General features: G+C 35.7%; 1 protein-coding gene across 2 annotated transcripts in view; it reads left to right on the top strand.

Moving 5' to 3' along the window:
- mmp17a (matrix metallopeptidase 17a) overlaps positions 1-22,592 on the top strand; it is a 227,214-nt gene that overhangs the window by 159,858 nt on the left and 44,764 nt on the right. For both annotated transcript variants that reach the window (XM_073935110.1, XM_693509.11), the window contains one exon: positions 17,562-17,848. In XM_073935110.1, the coding sequence (XP_073791211.1) occupies positions 17,562-17,848 (287 nt within the window). The remainder of the gene's footprint in view (positions 1-17,561; positions 17,849-22,592) is intronic.

Here is a 22,592-nt window from a genome sequence, read left to right as displayed (position 1 = left end):
AAAAGCAGGTTTTAAATTAAAGTTAACACTATTAGCCCCTTTAACCAATATATAGATTTTTTGTAATTAGCTAGAACAAACCATTGTTATACAATGACTAAACTGAACTAAATATAACTAAAATATTTGTACTGTCAACGTGGCAAAGATAAAATAAATCAGTTATTAGAAATTATTAAAATTATTGTATTTAGTAATGGGGCATCACGGTGGCGCAGTGGGTAGTAGCACAATCCCCTCACAGCAAGAAGGTTGCTGGTTTGAGCCCCGGCTGGATCAGTTGGCATTTCTGTGTAGAGTTTGCATGTTGTCCACTTGTTCGTGCGTTTAATTTATTGAATAAACTAAATTGGCCGTAGCGTATGTGTGTGAATGTGAGAATGTATGGGTGTTTCCCAGTGTTGGGTTGTGGCTGGAAAGACATCTGATGCTTAAAACATATAAGCCTAAAAGAAAATGAGGGAATGAATGTTGAGAAATGTGTTGAAAAAATCTTCTCACTGTAAACAGATATTGGGTAAAATATAAAATAATTAATAACAGGGGGGTTAATAATTCTGACTTCAACTAATTCAATAAAAGTAGTTTCCTATTTATTGAAGATATTTTAGCCCTCGTCTGAATGTCCTCATTAAAATTGCATGACATTTGCTGTACAGGCCTCATGAGATGATCTTGATTAGCTGTTTTCCTGGTAAATATGTCACACACACAAAATATATGTTTGGTCTAGATTCCCAAAAGACATTTTAAACAGTGGATATTCTGGTTCCCATTTACATCCAAACTACAGGGGGAAAAGTATAGATGTTAATAGAGAAGAGAAACATTTTGATCACCAAATATATCTTTTAAGCTCCTGGGAGAAAAGAAATGATGCTAATTTGGAACAAAATAAGAGAAATATTGAGAAACTATTTTCAGATTTTAGCTTGCATTATAGTTTTATAGTTATAGAAAACAGTTATACACAGATTATTGTAAAAACAAATTTTCTAAATTGTATTCTTATTATTGAGGCTAAAATATATTTATTGAATATATCATTCCTCGTTTAAATGTCTTCATAAAAAATTAATGAAATTGAATTTACAGGCCTCATGGGATGATCTTGAATAGTTGTTTTCCTTCTGGGAAAGTAGCAAAGTCAAAGTGCTTGTAACTTCAAAATGCATAAACACACACACAAAATATGTTTAATTTATTCTAGATTCTTAGAAGACATTAAAAAGTCTATATAGAGTTTCTACACTACATGACAAAAGTCTTGTTGCCTATCCAAGTTTTAGGAACAACAAATAATAACTTGACTTCTAGTTGATTGTTTGGTATCAGAAGTGGCTTTTATGATAGGCAAAGACCTCTAGATTAAGCTTATATTATGCCTTGATTTTTAATTATTTAATCAGGACAGTGAGGTCCATGGCCGGATTAACCAATGGGGATTGATTATGGGCACAGGCCCAGGGGCCCGTGCGCACTTGGGGTCCCTCGAGGGTGGGGAAAAAAACACGATTTTGGAGTTGGACGTTGGAATGAGCTAGTTTAAGTGATTTCTGCCCAATACCCTTTGATTGACAGAGACAACACAACTAAAGAGAGCATCAAGTGGCAGTGTGAGTGGCGTAGCTCGTAAAGCACATGGCAACATGTTTTGACACGATCGATCATGATCCCGGTTTGAATCCAGCCTCTGATAAACTCATTCTTCTTTTTCCCCTCATTACATATCAGATTTTGCCTACTCTTCATCACGAGGAAGACAAGTAGGAATCATTAATAAATGAGTGTATTATGGAAGACTCAGATTCATAGAACTGAACTGGATTGGAGAGGTGTTATCCAAATCATGTGCTTTATAAGTTTGAAGAAGTTATACATTAAAAATACCCTTAAATATACATTTTAGTACTGCTTCAGTGAACCTGAACAAGTATATTAAAATATATTAATTTTCAATAATTGTATTAGTATATATATTTTTTTAAGTGTGCTTTAAATACTTTAAAATTAAGTTAGATCTTTGTAGACTAGAAATATATGTACTGTATATCATTTATTTTAGAAATGTGGGCAATACATTAAAGATTCATTTTATTTAAATAAATATTAGATTAATCTTTTTTTTTTTGTTAAACTATAGGGGTGCGGCCAGGTAGGGGGGCTACAAGACATTGTGCCCAGGGGCCTTTGAATTCTGAACCTGCTCCTGGTGAGGTCTGATTTTGTTTAGACAAAAGTCTTGTCACTTAACAGAAATAATGTACTGTATAGAATATAAAGTCATGCTGCAGTAAGAATTAATATTGTGTATGACTCCCATGAGCTTTGAGGACTGCATTCATACATCTCTGCAATGACTCAAATAACTTATTAATAAAGTCATCTGGAATGGCAAAGGAAGCGTTCTTGCAGGACTCCCAGAGTTCAGGATTCATTCAATTCATCTTCAATGCCTCCTTCCTCATGTAATCCTAGACATGCTCATTAAAGTTCATATGTGGTTACTGGGCTGGCCAATCCTGGAGCACCTTGACCTTCTTTGCTTTCAGGAACTTTGATGTGAAGTATGAGTGCTCTCCTGCTGAAAAAAAATGCCCTCTCCTTTGGTTTATAATATAATGGGCCGCACAAATGTCTTGATACCTCAGGCTGCTAATGTTGGCATTCACTCTGCAGATCTTTCACACTTCCCCATACTGAATGTAACCCCAAACCATGATTTTTCCTTCATCAAACTTGACAGATTTATGTGAAAATCTTGGGTCCATGCAGATTTCAAAAGGTCTTCCGCAGTAATTGTGATTATGAATGCAGATCAACAAATGATTCATCTGAAAGGATCTACCTTCTGCCACTTTTCCAAATGATGAACTAGAGGTCAAGTTATTATTTGTTGATCTTACAACTGGGATCGGCCACAAGACTTTTGTCAGGTAGTGTAGTCCCCATTTAAATCCATACTATGAGGAAAAAGCAGTAAAGTTAATAGAGAAGAGAAACATTTTGATCACCAAATGCATCTTCTTTTGAGCTGCTGGAAGAAAAAAACTATACTAATTTGGAACAACATAAGGGAAATCTTGAGAAACTAGTTCACATTCAGATGAGTTGTAAACATCTCATACATCCAGATGGTCTGGAGTAAATTGTACAAGACATCTGACCTCACAGACATGCGGCTTAATAAACATTTGGCTATCTGACTCAGCGGGGTCATTCGACAGTTTAGCCAGAGGCAATTGCTTTAAGACTTACAAAGAATGAGCACATCTGCACTTTACTGAAACAAAATCAAGCAATTATTTGTTCATCTTTAAATAGCAATATACAGTTTAGCTAAACAATAGAAATGGCACATTTTCATATTTTAGTAGCATGAAAGTGTGATATATTACACAACACTATCATCCTGGCCTTTGAAGATAATTGTATGCGATATGAATGACTCACAGTGCTTGAAATATCACACACTCAAAGATGCAGATGGAGATAGAAATCTGTCGTAACATTTAGCTTAACATTTATCATCTCATTTTTGACCCATTGGCATTTGTAAATATTGCAGTTCTGAGCACCTCTAAGTGATTTTACGATTTTGTTGTGGTCTATGAAGGAGAATTTTAGAAAATATATAGATATGTTACCATCCGGGCGAGGCAGTGGTGCAGTTGGTAGTGCTGTCGCCTCACAGCAAGAAGGTCGCTGGGTTGCTGGTTCGAACCTGGCTCACTTGGCATTTCTGTGTGGAGTTTGCATGCTCTCCCTGCCTTCGCGTGGGTTTCCTTCGGGTGCTCCGGTTTCCCCCACAGTAAAGACATGCGGTACAGGTGAATTGGGTAGGCTAAATTGTCCGTGGTGTATGAGTGTGTGTGTGTGTGTGTGTGTGGATGATTCCCAGAGATGGGTTGCGGCTGGAAGGGCATCCGCTGCGTAAAAACTTGCTGGATAAGTTGGCGGTTCATTCTGCTGTGGCGACCCCAGATTAATAAAGGGACCAAGCCGACAAGAAAATGAATGAATGTTTCCATCCATTTTCAAATGGATATTGTGTTGGCAACAACAACGAGGCCAATGTATGGGTCTAAATTATTGTTTCACACATTAAGATTATTTGAACATTAAGCTTGTTTCATGAAGATGTTTTATTGTACTTTAAATATTTTGAAAGTCAATTTCTGGTTATTGATATGCATTGCTAATAACTTAATTTGCACAGCTTTAATGTCAATACCTCATTTTTGTTTACTTTTTATTCTTAAATACTTGTATTTCTGCCAAATATTATCCTCTCCTAGCAAACTATAGATCAATGGAAAGCTTATTTATGCAGCTTTCAGATGATAAATCTGAGATATAAATCTTGATTTGAAAAAAAAATTGACTGTTTTGGATGGTTCTGTAGTCAGGGTCATAAACATATATAAAAAGTACATGCAAGTAAACACATTTATCATACTGTATATATTTTTTGTTGCACAAAAAAAAAAAAAACTTTGCCTCAATAGATATGATTGGAAACAGACCTGAGCAGCAGACTGGTCTCAATTCACAACATCTCAAATGCCGATTTAATCAATTTGAAGTGAGGTTTATATATAAACTAGTTTCGGGAGGATCACATGCTTATGTATAACCACGGTGAGTCCTGCATTAGGAATCACATGATACACCAACCAGTTGAATTCAAATATGTATAAATAGCCAGATTTCCTTACCTTAGCCATCATCATCTTGAAGAATCTCCCCATCCATCCCTACTTTTTCTTAACTAAATAGGGGGAGCTCTCAAGATCTAACTTAGCCCAGACTCCCCTATGACCCGATGAAATGGGAGGGTGCTCCGAATTCGAGGATTTTTTAAGCTTAGGGCTTTCTCTTGGGACAGCATGCCAAACTCGCTCTTACTTATCAATCATCAGCTAAATTTGAACTCTTGAAATGTGCCAAAGTTTGTCATCAAAACGATTTGGTTAAATTATCGTGTACGGTTGTACTCCCAAACATTTGATATCTACATGCTAAATCACTACACGCTACTCAATGTTTTTTTCACTAAATGCTTAGATTTGAAGTATCTTAGGGGTGTCAATTCATTTGAAAGTTTAATTAAATTAATTATTTGATCCAATTGACTGCTAATTTAATTGTCCTTCATAAAAAGTTAAAAATATTAAAACCAAAAAAAAGTTGATTTAAAAAAAACTATTTATTTGATTTAACTTAAAATGTATTGCACACAATCACTTCAAGTACAACTGCCATATTTATCATGTTTTTTAATAAAAATTTTACTTTTAAAAAAATAATAATAAAATTGCTACAAGATGGTGGTAAATGTTTTAATGAGTCGACTGAATCAAGTCGTTTATTTATTTGATTGATTCAAATGTGGCTCAGACATATTACTGTTGCTTAATATTGTTGCTGTTAATTTGACAAAAAATTACAATAATGTGTGTTTTAAATTATAGCACAATATTAACTTATTTACTGTTGTATAGAATTAATATAACAAATTGTTGTTTTCCTTTAGAATGAAGCATTCTATATTTAGTACACATTGTAAAAAAAGGAAGAGTTCCACACAATTCATTTATGTTGAATTGAGTTTTTAAATGAGTTAAAAAAATGAAGAATTGTGTGTTGTATCAACTAATTTTAAGTAAGTAGTTTGAACAAACAGCATTTTATTTTTGAGTGGCGATGTTTAGTTTAACACAGAATTATAACATTTCTACATTGATTAAAACCTAATTATGGTATTTTTGTTGATTTTTTGGTAATAGGATCAGATTGGTTCTGTTGAAATATGCAATATTTGATGTGCAAGTCATTTATTTGTATGGAAAAGTGCTATCATTGTTTCCCCACATGCAACAAGTACTATTTGATAATTATAGATTTTTAAAAAAATTGTATTCTTTAATACGCATGATATAGACACAGTATTTTTACTTAAACAATTAAACAGATTCTAAGTTGCACTGTAAAAAACTGTTGGGTTTCACACATCAATTCATGTTGTGGCAACATTAAGGAATTAAGTTAACTCATTAAAGTTTACAAATGTGTGTGGATTTAACATAAAACATTTGACAACAACAATTGCAAAATAAACTCAAGAATTGTGTTGTTTCAGCTCATTTTAAAGACGCAGTTTGAACAAGCAGCAAAGATATGTTTTGAGAGTGTGAGTTCACACTTTGTATGGAAATAATAAATGTAAAAATATATATATATATATAATATAATTTGTTTTTCTTTTTTTTAAGTCAGATTGATTTGAATGTATTTGATCATTTTGCTGTTTGATCTATGCATCCTCACCTTCCTCTCCCTCAGCTTTTGGATTATATTAGTTTGACCTTAATTCCTGCCTGAACCTTTCGTTCTCTGTCTTGATGAATGTGGGCAGATTTGGCCGTTTCGGCTGACGTGAAATGACCCCTATAACCGAGCAGTGAGAACTCTATCAGTTGTGACAAAGTGCACATCAGAAGCTTTGCACCTCTGGTTCAGTTGTAGTGACAGAGTTTCACCAGCTGAGAGGCTGTAATAAAGCCTGTAATGGCTTGTTTTAGGAGCTGTGATAAAAAGCCTGACCAAGGCAATTGAAAAGCGGTGTATGGAAGGAGACAGACAGATAGGAAGAGAGAAAAACAATGATGGATTCTGAGTGATTATTGCACTGCAGCGTCATAGCCGTTTGTGTGAGGAGAGATCTTTTTAAATGGGTTTAGGCATGGGTAGAATCGATAACACAGAGAAATGTACCAACAGTATTAGGCTTTGATCAGCACCAGCTGACAGGCGTTGGTCTTTTTTCATACGCATCAAGATTCTTCAGGGAAACAATAGCTTTAGTGCAAAACCAAGAGAATATTTTTAACTGTGAATATAGGGAAGCATTCTTAAATATTAATTTACATAAATCTTTGCTGTTTACCTTGTATTTCTTACTTTTTGAGGATCAAATGTCACAAAGTATAGCAATACCAGTAAACTTTAAACTTGTGATGAAATTTTTGTGGTCCCCTTTAGGAAAATGATTCATACATTAGATACATTTAAGTATTTTAAAAATGTAAAAGTGTAGATTGTTCAGTGTGAGGTTTGGGTTTAAGGATAAGATTGTGGTAGAGCAGGGGTGTTCAAACACAGTTGTGGAGGGCCGGTGTCCTACCCAGTTCAGCTTCAACTTATTTCAACAAACCTGTCTGGAAGTTTCTAATACACCTAGAAAGAGCTTGATTGGCTGTTTCAGGTTTGTTTAATTGGGGTCGGTACTAAAAAATGCAGGAGACCGGCCCTCCAGGACCATATAGAGTTATAAGTCATAGGTATATGTACAGTATAAAAATCATTAAATCTGTGGAATGTCCTCGTAAAGTGTGTGTGTGTGTGTGTACGTGTTTTTGTGACATGTCAGGACACAGATCTGTATAATGACATGGGTATGACACAGGTATTACAAAAAGGAGGTGAAATATGAGGACATTGTTGACGTGTGATGTGGCTATATATTGTCACTGGTGGGATAATAGCATATCACTACTCATGAGATATTGCTATATATATAAAGAAAATATTGCTAATGCAAACTTCATTTAAATACATTTTTCTTGTTTTAAGAATGTTTGTATTTATTTGTTTGTTTAATATTATAGAATAAATAATTTTTAAACAAAACTAATTAAGACTTATAAAAAAAAACTTTGGGAAAGTAAAAAAAAATTGTTCTTCCAAAAATAAAGATGAAAATTAGTTGCACACATTCATCTTGCCTATTGACAAACAAATAAATCGAAGACAAACAAGCAGAATCAATCAGAATCTTTCATGTCGCTGACTGTGATCTGCTTACATGGTTTGCAGGGACTCAGTTCTGTTCTGTTTCTGAAAGGAACTTCATGATTTGTAGCCAATTTAATCTTGTAAGAGTTTAATATTCGTTAGAACATCTCATTTTCCTTCCACAGAAGTAAGCTTAAATGAGGGTGAGAAAAAAAGGTTTGAACTTTCTGTTTTATATATATCCAAAAAAAGTTTCTTATCACAAAGTATTACTCTGTTTCTATTTTTCATTCAGCTTACTGGTGAAGGCAGTTGGATGGCCTCTCAGTGGACGCTGATGAATAAATGATTGATCAGCCAGTAAGAACACAGGTTCAGAGGTTCAGCTGTATACATATTCCTGTTCAGAACACACAGTCACAATGGAGATGATCCTGCATCAGGCCTCCATCACTCCACATTAGACCCACACCATACTCTAAGGGCCACTGCCTGCTCGTTAACACCCTCATTAATTAGCCAAATAGATTAGGACTGATTGCTTTGAAGACAATGTGTTTTTCCCCCAGACTCGCATTGTGTGTCTTTGGGGTTGATTTCCCAAGCTGATTAGCAGGGAGCCGAGTGAAATGGCTTTATGATAAGCATCTTTCTCCTCACCACCCTCCATTACTCCCATCACATTTCTGTCTATCAAACCCCTCGACGCTCCTAATCCTTTCCACGCTGGCTGAAAATGGGTACATCTCTCACAATAGCTCAACACGCTCCGGGCGATACCCAACGAGAGAGCGTAGGAGCTGTTGTGTGAGGTATAGTTGAAGCTATCATTGGGCATCTGTGCGCTCGCCCAGATTCTGGCACACAATGAGGGCGGAGGATGTAAATCATTAGGATGTCGTTTAGCCAGATAATCCCAGCCATGTCCAAATGACGATAATGACGATAATCCGTCAGGGTTGGATTTCTTTTCATCCCTCTTCGTGGCTTGTGACTGTTTGATTGGAGACTGTAACTAAAAGCCGTATCACTCAATAGGCTGGGGGGATCGATCCAAAGACATACTGAACTTATACTAACCCAGGCTCTTTGGTAAATATGGGATTCTGAAAAAAGAAGATTAGGGATGCACCGATACTGAAACTGGTATCTGGCCGTACTTGTGACAACACACCGATACCAAAGACAGATAGAGTTTTCTCAATACACACAAAGGCTGCAGCAGCAGGAACACAATGTCAGGCTCAGCAGTGTGAAAATGTTTCAGAATTAATGACGACAACTAGAGATCAGTGCCTTATTTCAGTGTCACTCAAATGTCCTACACACATGATCGCTACACTGCAAAAAAAAATGCTTTTTCTTACTTAAATAATTTGTTTTGTTTCTAGTCCAAATCTCTAAAAACTCTTAAATCAAAAGGATTTTTTTGACAAGCAAAAAATATTGTCTTGTTTTTAGAAATAATATGCAAAAATTAAGATTTTTCTTAGATTTTTTGTCATGTTTCTGGTCCAATATCTGAAAAAAATTTAAATCAAGAAGCATTTTCTAGATGTGCAATACAAAGTGTCTTGTTTTAAGAAATAATATGCCAAAATTAAGGCAGATTTTCCTTAAAACAAGCCAATGGGGTAAGCAAAATAATCTTAGATCATAAGGAACAACAAGATTATTTTGCTTACCCCTTTGGCTGATTATTTTGTTGTGTATAGTTACTGTGTTGAGGTCTGTCAGAATGATCAGGAATATTATTTTCTCACATGAAAGTTGCAAAGCTTTGTTGATACAAAATAATTTGCTTAACTGAGTTATTGCTTGTAAATAACTCAGCTACATTACTATGAGTAGCTAGCATTACTCGCTACGTTTACCGACCTTAAAAGTTTATTTTCTATTAAAAGCAATAGATTTGAAAATTTGAAAAGACATACACCTGTCTATATAAGGTCTCAGGGTTGACAGTGCATGTCAGAGCACAAACCAAGCATGAAGACAAAGGAATTGTCTGTAGACCTCCGAGACAGGATTGTCTTGAGACACAAATCTGGGGAAAGTTACTGAAAAATTTCTGCTGCTCTGAAAGTTCCATTGAGCACAGTAGCCTCCATCATTCATAAGCAGAAGATGTTTGGAACCAACAGGACTATTCCTAGAGCTGGCTGGCCATCTAAGCTGAGTGATTGGGGGAGAAGGGCCTTAGTCAGGGAGTGGATCAATAACCCGATGGTCACTCTGAGCTCCAGCGTTCTTCTGTGAAGAAAGGAGAACCTCACAGAAGGACAACCATCTGTGAAGCCATCCACCAATCAGGCCTGTATGTTAGAGTGGTAGAGGAAACCACTCCCCTCCTGGATTTTGCCAAAAGGCATCTGAAGTACTCTCAGACCATAAGAAACTAAGTTCTCTGGTCTGATGAGACTAAAATTGAACTCTTTGGAGTTAATACCAGGCGTTACGTTTGGAGAAGACCAGTCACCGCTCATCACCAGGCTAATACCATCCCTACAGTAAAGCTAGGTGGTGGCAGTATCATGCTGTGGGGATGTTTTTCGGCAGCAGAAACTGGAAGACTAGTCAGGATAGAAGGAAAGATGAATGCAGCAATGTACATCCTGAATGAAAACCTGCTTCAGAGTGCTCTTGACCTCAGGCTGGGGCGATGGTTCATCTTCCAGCTGAATAATGACCCAAAGCACACCGCCAAAACATCAATGGAGTGGCTTTACAACAACTCGGTGAATGTCTTTAAGTGGCCCAGTCAGAGCCCAGACCTAAATCCTATTGAACATCTCTGGAGAGATCTGAAAATGGCTGTACACCGTCGCTTCCCATCCAACCTGATAGAGCTTGAGAGGTACACCAAAGAAGAATGGGCAAAAATTCCAGCCAAGCTTGTGGCATCATATTTAAAAAGACCTGAGGCTGTAATTGCTGCCAAAGGTGCATCAACAAAGTATTGAGCAAAGGCTGTGAATACTTACGTAAATGTGATTTTTCAGGGTTTTTTTTTTTTTTTTACAAAAATCTTTTTCACATTGTAATTATGGGGTATTGTGTGTAGAATTTTGAGGATGAATTTATTCCATTTTGGAATAAGGCTGTAACATAAAAAATTTTGAAAAAATGAAGCACTATGAATACTTTCCACATGCACTGTATACCATTTTTAAAATGCTGTCGTAAGGAGCTTCTTCTTTAAAAAATCATTTTTCATCCCAAATTTTGTAACGGTAATGTACTACTTTAAAAAATACAATTACGAATCCTCCAAGGTGGATATACAGATTTGCAATGGATAAATGAAATGTCTGATTCAGGATTTGACAGAGACTAATTTGATGATTCATTCCTGTGAAAAGCTTGTCTGGCTGTGTGTCACGTTCAGCTCCTGGATGTGAGAGTGGAGGATTGATTTGATGTGTGATTAACAGCATACAGTAAATGTCCTGTCTGGACCACTGATCTACAGAGGTCAGGCCCGCTGTGAGCATTACGCCAGAATAGAGGAAATGAGTTCTTTTGAACTTGTTCCCCCTGATTTCTATTTGCCATTTTCTCTCTTTTCATCCCTTACCCTCTTGTCTGTCTGATCAGTCTTGTATCACATGGAGACAAAGAAGTGGGAATGTGACTGAAAATTAAACTTCAACATTTGAGCGTTTACATGCTGCTGGGATGGCCAATCTTCCCAGAGGCACTTTGTCAGGCTTTCAGGTTAGCTTGCGACTGCTTGTGCCTGTATAATAACCAGATAACATGGAGAAAGAAAAAAAAAAAACAGCCTTGATTATTCTCCAATTCATGTCGGCCGTCTATTGAAACCCCGCCAAGGGCACATTATGGCGTAAATGGATGGGAAATTGAACTTGAAAGTCATACTCCTGAACTCAGCTTCCGAAATTTTCATGTGACCTCATATTAGGTCATTGTGCTTTGAGTAGACTGAACTTATTCCATGTAAGCCTGTTTCCACGAGGACATTTCAATGATAAAGAATGGATTGCATAAGAAAATCAAAGAACTGCGTCAACAGACTAATTGGGGGGAAAACTGCATGGAACCCAAACAAGTCTGCTATTTCCTACACTGTCCTAAAACAATTTTACTTGTAAAAAAAAAATGTAAATAAATAAACATTTTAGTGTGAAAATAAATGTTCATATAATAAATATTTGTAGATTTGTAGGGTCATGTGAGTTTCCTGGCCAATTAAGAACAGGGATACCATGCTCCTTAAACCAGCTACTGGTAGCTTTGGCTTTCTGGTAGCTCTGTGTGCAGGTCTCAAATCCTGCTGAAAAAATAAAATGATCATCTCCAAAAAGCTTGTGGAAGCATGAAGTGTTCTAAAACGTACTGGTATAGACCTACGTTAACTGTGGACTTGATTAAAGACAATGGATTTTCCTCAGCATATAACATTATTAACACCCAGGCTGTCTATAAAAAGTCCATTTTTTTCTGAGGAAACTTAGATCAATTCAGGTTTGTACCTCTATGATGACACTGTTTTATAAACAATTTATTGACTCTGTTTTACCTTTCTGCATCGTAGATTGGTACGGTAATCTGAGTGTGTCAAATAAGAACAGGTTGAGTAACCTGATGAAGGTGGCAGGCAAGATCATCGCTTTTAACCAAACTGGTCCAATGATAATTTACCATATCCACTCCATTATTTTTGCTGTTAGCTTAGTGTTATTATTTATATATATATATATATATATATATATATATATATATATATATATATATATATATATATATATATATATATATATATATATACAGTTGAAGTCAGAATTATTAGCCCCCCTAAATTATTAGACTGCTTGTTTATTTTTTCCCCAATTTCTGTTTAACCGAGAGAAGATTTTTTCAACACATTTCTGAACATAATAATTTTAAAACCTCATTTCTAATAACCGATTTATTTTATCTTTACCATGATGACTGTAAATAATATTTTACTAGATATTTTTCAAGATACTTCCATACAGCTTAAAGGGCCATGAAACCCCCTCGTTTCAGCAGGGTGTTTTCACACCTCTACTTTGGAAAAAGTCAGAAAAGTGGGCGTGTCCAGCTTTGTTTAGGGGGGAGTGTCGAAGGAAGAAAAGAGGCTTGGTGTGGGAGTGTCTATTTGGGCGCGCTGAATTTCAGAGTCAAAACACACACCCACAGCGGACAATGTGACTGTGTTTACATGGACATCAGTTGTCGAATTATTTGCCAAATTATGAAATGGTGGACTTTAACTGCAGTTTGGCTCTTTCATTCAGGGAATTCATTCATGCCCCTAGCGAGAAACGAGATATTTGATTTGAGGAACTGTTCTTAGCGTGTATTTTCATGCAATGTTTGATACCGCACGGCGAATGAGAGAAAAAAAAACTCAGCATTTCCAGGAAACTTAGATGCACACGGCAGGTAGCGTCAGAAAGCCGCGTGTGTTATTCAGGTCACAAAATCCTAAACGAGGTTATAGTTTGGTTGTAGTGCTAACTTGTTTACACTCGGTGCAATAGTTTTTTTTCGATACGAATAAAATACGAACTGAATAAACAAAGAGCACTGGTCGCTTACTTACCAAATCTATAGAGGCAGGACAATCCACAGCAACTAGAGCCGCGTCTTTATTAAAAGGAGACTACAAGCGAATCCGGATCGCGTACACTGTAATCCACACATGACGCCAGCTGCGCTCTCACAGAGAGAAAATGAAAACAAAACTTAACGGCAGCAAACTATAAAAGCAACACTTCACGCTTGTTTTGCCAACATAACGTGGCTTCTTTGTCGTCTAAACACTGTGACAGTAATGAATATTAATGAAGTTGCACAATAGAGCGCGCTGATTGGTTTGAACCAAGCTTTACTCATGCATTAATGCAGCAGGCTGTAAGACGTAATAAGACACACTCTGGCTCAGACGTCCAGTCTGCACGCTGGAATACACGCTATTATGTCATGACCGTGATGCAGCTTCAAAAATTCGTTTCAAACCGAAAGTAAGAATTTGCTTAAAATAACGCAAAAACAACCAATTTACACTTTTTAGTGAAATATAGGTGACCTAATAGTGTTTTTAGCAGTGTGGGACACATACGTCTGTCAACAGCTCAAGCAATGTGTTTTGGTGTTTCGTGACCCTTTAAATTGACATTTAAAGGCTTAACTAGGTTAATTAAGTTAAGTAGGCAGGTTAGGGGAATTAGGCAAGTTATTGTATAATGATGGTTTGTTCTGTAGATTATCGAGAAAAATATAGCTTAACGGGGCTAAAACTTTTGTCCCTAAAATGGTTCATAAAAAATACAAAACTGCTTTTATTCTAGCCGAAATAAAACAAAGAAGACTTTCTTCAGAAGGAAAAATATTATCAGACATACTTTGAAAATGTCCTTGCTCTGTTAAACATCATTTGAAAAATAATTAAAAAAGAAGAAAAAGATTGAAGGGGGCTCATAATTCTGACTTCAATTGTATATGACGAAAATAATTCTATAAATAAAATTGTCATTTGTAACGTTGCCATCATTTGTAATTATGTGTTTTGTTTATTTTAGAATCACTTCTAAGAAGTAATATTTACAGAGAGATAGATGCATACACTTATATACTTTTGTCTTTTCTGATCATTTTTCACACAAAAATGATCAGAAAATTAGAACACCTATTTTTGACTTCCTCCTGACTCCTTTGTGACTTGATCCAGACCAAATTATTTTGGTGACCATCCTGTACTTTCTTTCTCAGTATTGATATTGTATACTTGTAACCAGTGAAGAGTCACACAAGAGCTCAGATTTCAGCTGAACTCCCTCTCAGCCTGTAGATTTATATTCTTCTCTGTGTTAAAAGGCTGTTTACTGGAGAGAGTATATGCCAGAAGTCAAGCAGGAGAGCAACGGGGTGAGATGAATTAATGTATAAACTGTGTAGCACATTGCATAGAGATTGTTAGGTCACTCGGCTCATTGTAAATGCAGCATTGGCCAGCGCTGACCTTGGCACGGACCAACAAATCCACTGTAAGCCCAGCGTTATCAACAAAACCACCACAGTGCAACTTGATTGAATCTACATACTGACCTTCATTCAGTAACCAGTGTAAATGCAGAACACCACCCACAGCAGCACAAATGACCTAATAACTCTACTGAGAGAGTCAATGTTGTGCAAATGTAATCGAACGCTTGTGTGTGTTCTGTACAGAGGGCACACTTTTTAGTGGGCACTTACCAAAGCCAGCACTCAGAAATTAATTTCTCATCGATCTGTCTCTGTACTTGGATAAGAGAGCTCAAATCGCCCTTGGAGGAAGTGATTAGCTTGATCGTGTAGAGTAGTGGACCTCCGAATAACCGTTGCTTGTTTCCAAATTACCTTAAGTGAAACTGAAAAATATGTTTAACGGTTGTGCATCCTAAATATTTAGAGCAGCATTGGGTTCAAACAGTTACAAATTAACTATTTACTGTATTTAAATTACTTTTCTATTGGAAAAAAAACAAGGGTTTACTGTTTATTTTTAGGTCATTTAAAGGTGACCTATTATGCAAAAATCACTTTTTTAAGGGGGATAAACAGTTGTGTAGCAAGATTCTGTGAATATAACCAGCTTAGTAGTAAAAATGTATACAATTTATTTTTTTATAATCATTCTTCATAAAAACAGTCTGCAGAAACACGTTGATTGACATTCTCCCTTTGTACATGTCATCAAAGGGGGAAACCCTGCCCAGTATTGCCGATCTCTCCCTCTTAAGGATAGAACATTAGTCTTGTTTTTGAATCTGCCACTATGCTAACACACAGGCATTTGCAGCTCTACCTTTTTTGAGATCTCATTTGAATACAAAGCTACAGTCTTAAAAATGGCACAATTGGGATCAAAGCTTAAAAGGGGCACTTTCAAAAAGTTATTTAAACATTTTTATGGGGTTATATAGACATATATAATTTATTTTTTTTAAGTATTTCTATTTTTCAACTAAAGAACATTTATCAAGACAATTGCATATGCTTAAGAAAAAAATTCATGACCATGTAAGATATCAATAATAATTTGTTGATTTTTTTTTTTTTTTTTTTTTTGTCTTGTTTCTAGTCCAAATATTTTAAAAATCCTTAAATCATGAAGCATTTTCTGAACAAGAAAAAAAAAATTAAGCAAAATTCAGTGAGGTTTTCCTTCAGAAAACAATCAAAAAACAAGTTTATTTAGCTTGGTTTGAGGAAAACCTCAATTCTGGCATATTATTCTTTTAAACAATAAGAAAATTTTTCTTGATTTAAGAATTTTTACATATTTGGGCTAAAAACATGAGAAAAAATCGAAGTTAGAAAAATGTTTTTTTGCAGTAATTTGAATAGTTTGCATTTTAATACATATAGTTTGCGTCAGCCTTTTTAATTTAATAAATGTGTATTTTTGGAGCTTTGCTGCCTTTGATGAATATTTAATATACATATAGTTTTAAAACTAAAATGTCCTGTTTGTTGCCTTTTAAAAATTAAGAGTTCAATATCGTCTATATGCTTGTCAGTGCAGTTTGGCATTTATCTATGCAAATTTAAGTTCCTATAGTTTTGCAACTGAACTTTGGTGGTTGATTTATGAGGTTACACGAGACCACAAGAACGCAAGAGTAAACATTTTGAGAAACAGTCTGTTTGCCTAGAACATGAATGTCACAGGTAGATAATGTCAAGAAGTATTCTTGCATGTTCTTGTTTGACACGTCTGGACTCATAGAGTCTGAGATTATAAAAACTGACATCTTACAGTGTGGCATGGGAGTCATGTTCATGCAGTAGAAAAGGCTTTTGAGTTCCACACAATTCCTTCATGTTTTTTCATGTTAACTTAATCATTTTTACAAATTTGAGTAGATATAAAAACATAAAAAACATAAAACAATTAAGTTGTCCCCAACAAAACTTATGCAGGGTTTCTGCAGGTTTCACAAAGTCAAATTTAAGGTTTTTTAAGACCATCAGGAATGAAATTTCAGACTCATATATGATTAAATGCAAAGGATTTACTTAATGGCCCTGCAAATGAAAAAAAAGACTTGCCCCATGAAGAAACAAATTCTAATTACTAATTTTTTATCACATATTTTAAACAAAGTATCAAATCAAGCAGACCCAGTTGTACACATGCAAAAAATGCAATTTTATGTAAAGAATTATAATGTATATAATAAACAATAAATAAAACTAATCGTAATTTTGCTAAAAGTTTTTTTAAGATTGTTGGTGATCGGATGTGTGTTGGAAGGAAAAATAAGACCTGTTTAAAACGATTAAAAAACTACAATACAATACAATATTCATAATTCAGTGAATTTAAGATGAGAACTTTTAAAAGACATTTTGTTCTTAAAGACTTTTTAAGACCCTGTGGACACCCTGTTAATCCAATTCATTCTAAATAAGTAGATTGAACAAGCAGCAAAAGTAATTTTTGAGTGTCTCATCTAGAATTATTAGGGCTTTAGTTACTTTAGAGACAAACTAATTAGGAAAGTAATTTCAATACAATTTTTATTATTAGTTTGTTATTTATTACTTTTTTGAAGTAACTTACCCAACACTGCCCTAGAGTTAGAAAGAGACAGCTTTTGACAGCCTGCCGCATGCCTTGTCCTATTTATGTTTTCAAAGTGGTGCCGAATGTAGCTTCTAGCACTGTCGCCGATCTTACAAAGGGATTGATGTCTATTTCAAGCCATGTTTCTGTTCTCACACAGGGTGAGGACGTTTCCGAAGGAGTCGACTTCGCTGGGACGAGACACTGTGCGGGCTCTCATGTATTATGCCCTGAAAGTATGGAGTGACATCGCGCCTCTCAACTTTCATGAGGTGGCGGGGAATGAGGCCGACATTCAGATTGACTTCACCAAAGCAGACCATAATGACGGATACCCCTTTGATGGGCCCGGCGGCACAGTGGCACATGCCTTCTTTCCTGGAGAGAGATTCACTGCTGGAGACACACACTTTGATGATGATGAAGCCTGGACATTCAGAGCACCAGGTAAGACGGCAAGAGAATGGATGAATGATTGAGTCAGAGTTTCTTGCTTTTATAATTTGTTCTCTGCATTTTTTTGGTTTGTTTGTTTTATAAAAGTCAGTGGTCTCTAATGTGTATATATACGAGGGGGTGTGCATCTCAGAACTGAGGCCAATGTGATACGCATCTTGATGTATCTAGCAATACAATACATAAAATATTCAGCTACTGATACGATCTAATTCAATCTTAGCATAATGCAGTACAATATGATTTAGAGTCTATTAAAACATTATGCAATTAGATGCAGAACATTCCAATGGATATAAATATGATCACTTTTTTATCGCTAACTGTCAGGTTAAGCTCAGATCCTGACTAATAGGAAAGCTGGGATATAACACTTGATTCTATTGAATAGCCTACTTTTATAGCCAAGCAGATTCTCTATTTGGTTTTATGACAGGCTTGCCTGTTGTAATTTGCTATACCAATAGCAGAACACTTGAACATTATGATCTAAAACTGCTCTTAAATACATTAAAAAAGCAAAGGGTTGAAGAAAAACGAGGATCTGAAGAAAATCTAAATATCTTAAATACATTAAATACCACAATTATTTTTGCTATTTGCTGTGGTGGATCAATTAATTGATGGACTCGGGTCTTCGCAGTGTTGTGATACGTCATGTTCACGCAATAGAGGTGATGACAGAACATGCTTGAGAAACGGTTTAGACTGGAGAAAACAATCTACATATAAAATATTGGTCAGATTATTGTTCATGTGCAGTACGGTGACTAAGTGGCTAGCAATGTTGCCTCACAGCAAGAAGGTTGCTGGTTCGAGTCCTGGCTGGGTCAGTTGGTGTTTCTGTGTAGAGTTTGCATGTTCTCCCTGTGTTGGAATGGGTTTCCTTTGGGTGCTCTGGTTTCCCCCACAGTGCAAAGACATGCGCTACAGGTGAATTAAGTAAGCTAAATTGGCCATAGTGTATAAGTGTGTGTAAATACAAGAGTGTATGTCGTGACCCCTGATAAATAAGTGACTAAACCAAAGGAAAATGATGAATGAATTATTGGTCATTTTAAACAGTAGTGTTGTGCATGAATAATTTTTACAGATGCAAATATGTTAGGCATGATGCATCGTGATTTAAATGCCAACCTGTATCTGACAGAGTTTTTAATCTGATGTATTACATTGTTCATATTTTACAAATGCATCAAGCAAATCTGGGAGTCTTTCAATCCCTAATATACACCAACATAAAAAAAAAAATAATAAAAATAAAATGTAAAAAAAAAAAAAAATATATATATATATATATATATATATATATATATATATATATATATATATATATATATATATATATATATATATATATATATATATATATATATGTATGCTGTATGCAAGGCTGCATTTATTTGTACAAAAAGAGAACAATACATTTGTAAATATTAGGACTATTAAAAAAAAAAGACTTTCAAATTTTAAATAAATCATGAAAAAATGTCATCAAAACATTTTGTTATGGCACAGCTGAATTTTTAGCCATCATTTGCTTGTTATGATTGAAAATTAGGGATTTTCCACCAAATTCAATTAAATTCAATTAATCTGTAATTTTATATCATTTTTTCAATCTAGATTGTGTCAAAGCAGCTTAACATAGAAGTTCAAGTAAAACTGAAACTGCTTCAGTCCAGTTTCAGAGTTGAAGATCAGTTTAATTCAGTTCAGTGTAATGTAAATCTCACTACTGAAAGCCAATCCAAAGATGCGCAGCTCCACAAGTGCAAATATTGATTTCTTCAAATGGCATTGAGTTGAATGTAAACATGTCTGAAACAATGTCATCCTAAAAAAAATGTCAATATGGTAGTTATGTATCAATTTTGGTTTATTCAGTAAAATACAGATGACATGTCTTCCCAGTTTTTTTTATTAAAATTTTATCATTTGAATCTTTGGTTCCACTTCATATTGTGTACTTAACTACTTTTGTACTTCAAAATATAAATACAGTGTACTTAATGTCTTTATATTGTATTGTATAACACTTCCAGCAATGTTCAGTTGGGATATAGATCAGGATTAGGAAAGCTTTAGTGGTTTGATGGTTGGTTGTAGTGTAAGGCATCATAAGCAGTGTAATTATAAATGCAATTACAGAAAATATTACAGGTATAAATACAATGTAAAACATGTATTTACACAATAAGTACATTGTAACAATTGATCACTTTCAATGTAAGTACAGCTGAAATCAGAATTATTAGCCGCCCTTTGGTTTTTCTTTTCTTTTTAAATATTTTCCAAATGTTGTTTAACAGAGTTTCCCCATTGATGGGTTGTGGCTGGAAGGGCATCCGCTGCGTAAAAACTAGCTGGATAAGTTGGTGGTTCATTCCGCTGTGGCGACCCTGGATTAATAAAGGGGCTAAGCTGAGAAGAAAATGAATGAATGAATGTTTAACAGAGCAAGGAAATTTTCACCGTTTGTTTGATAATATTTTTTCTTCTGGAAAATGTCTTATTTGTTTTATTTCGGCTAGAATAAAAGCAGTTTTTAATTTTTTAATAATTTTAAGGTCAAAATTATCATTTTATACAACTATTATTTTACAATAACTTGCCTTACTACCCTGTTCTGCCTAGTTAACCTAATTAACCAAGTTAAGCCTTTAAATGTCACTTTAAGCCGTATAGAATTGTCTTGAAAATATCTAGTAAAATATTATGAACTGTCTTAATAGCAAAGATAAAAGAAATCAGTTATTAGAAATAAGTTATTTAAACTATTATGTGTAGAAATGTGTTGAAAAAAAAACTTCTCTCTGTTAAACAGAAATTGGGGGGAAAATAAACAGGGGGTTGGGGGGTAATAATTTAGGGGGGTTAATAACTCTGATTTCAACTGTACATATTAGTTAAGGATACTTAATATAAATATATATATATAGATTTTTTTTGTATTAAGACAAAAAGATACTGTCTTTCTATATTTAATATTATACAGCACAATTCCACAAGCAAAAGTATATCAATTTTATCAATCTTTAGGGATTCCGAATCATTGTAAAATGATTGACAGGCAGAGATTGTCTCTGATTGGCCAAGAGTCTGACAGGCTAAAAAGAAGAGCTGCTGTCTAGGACTGTCACACAGGCAGGTGTGATTTCTCCTGACACTTTTATTTTTCCAATAACGCCTGTCAAGTAATAGAGACATTTTGTGTGCAGTATTCCAAAACAGCACCCGGAGCCCAATAACCAGTCTGAAAGCAACAGATGCCGCTTCCTATCACAGTTCCTCACTCTTCACTCATGGGCCCTAACCTGACTCGACCACCTCCAATGCACTCCTCCTTATATACCAAAGGTGCACATGTTTGCAGAGAGCTACACTACCCACAGTGCTGATAATTAGCATTATCCCAACCTGCACAGTGAGTGAACCCTGATGGGATTGGTTCAAACGACCCTTTGCATCCTTGTTTGGCCCTCTTGTGGCTGCAGGCCATATGCTCGTGGACAGCCGTAGAGTCTGCCCCAATTAAACCCCCCGTCAGACGAGCAGCTGTTTGCTTAGGCCTTTTGGCAGGTGCAGATGTAATATGAAGGATTGAATGCAAAGAAAAAGGGAGGGAAAAGCCCTACTTAAAAAAAAATCACCAGCCTTTCAGCACCCACTTACACCGTCTCGCTTATACCCACAGCTGAGCGTCGTCCTCCCTTGCTCCGTCTCTCAGCACCACTTCACCTCTTTGTGTGTGTCCAACTGACCCTTCACCGAAACACGGCCGTTTGCATGTTTTCGCTTCATTAGCCGTCCATCTAATGACCACCTGCACCTGGACCTCCCATATGGTCATCAATTATTCCTGACTCGTCATCAGTGGATATTATTCAGCGCGGGCTGTTGTAGCAGACCCAAGATTTTTACTTTGGCCAAAAGCAAGCTAATTTATAGTGTTATTTTTGGCTTTCCGTCCACCCTTTGAGACTGAGCAACGAGGCTTTTTTTTTTTTTTTTAGAGATGCACCAATCAGCTGGCTAGAAATCAGGAGCCAGACAGTTTCTCCTTTATATGTTTTATTTCTACCAGACTCTTTACTGGACTTGCACACAGAATCCATTCCAATCATTCTATATTACAAACGTGGGCAGTACAGTGGCGCAGTTGGTAGCACAAAGGCCTCACAGCAAGAAGGTTGCTGGTTCGAGCCCGGGCTGGGTCAGTTGGCGTTTCTGTGTGGAGTTTGCATGTTCTCCCCTTGTTCGCGTGGATTTCCTCCGGGTGTTCCAGTTTCCCCCACAAGTCCTAAGACATGTGGTACAGGTGAATAGGTAAGCTAAATTGTTTGTAGTGTATATGTGTGATTGAGTATGTATGGATATTTCCAAGGGATTGGTTGAAGCTGGAAGGGCATCTGACGCGTAAAACATGTGCAGGATAAGTCGAACAAAGCCGAAAAGAAAATGAGTGAATGAGTCTGTAAACGCAGTGTTAACAGAGATGCTGAAGTTGGAGGACAGATGTACTAGTTGAGTGGTTCTCAAACTTTTTTCATCAAGAACCACCTCAGAAAGACTTTGTACCACTTTAATGACGAGGCAGATTAGTTCCTATTATTAAGAATATTTATTATTGCCAGCCACTTTAAACATTATAAAAGGTTTGAACATTAACATTGTACTGTACTTATAGGTTAAAAAACAAAGAAACAAAATAAAAAGTCAACGTTTACATTGC

Source organism: Danio rerio, chromosome 21 (genome assembly GCF_049306965.1).
Source record: "Danio rerio strain Tuebingen ecotype United States chromosome 21, GRCz12tu, whole genome shotgun sequence".
NCBI lineage: Eukaryota > Metazoa > Chordata > Actinopteri > Cypriniformes > Danionidae > Danio > Danio rerio.
Note: the sequence above shows the minus strand (reverse complement) of the source record. Positions and strands in the feature narration are given on the sequence as shown.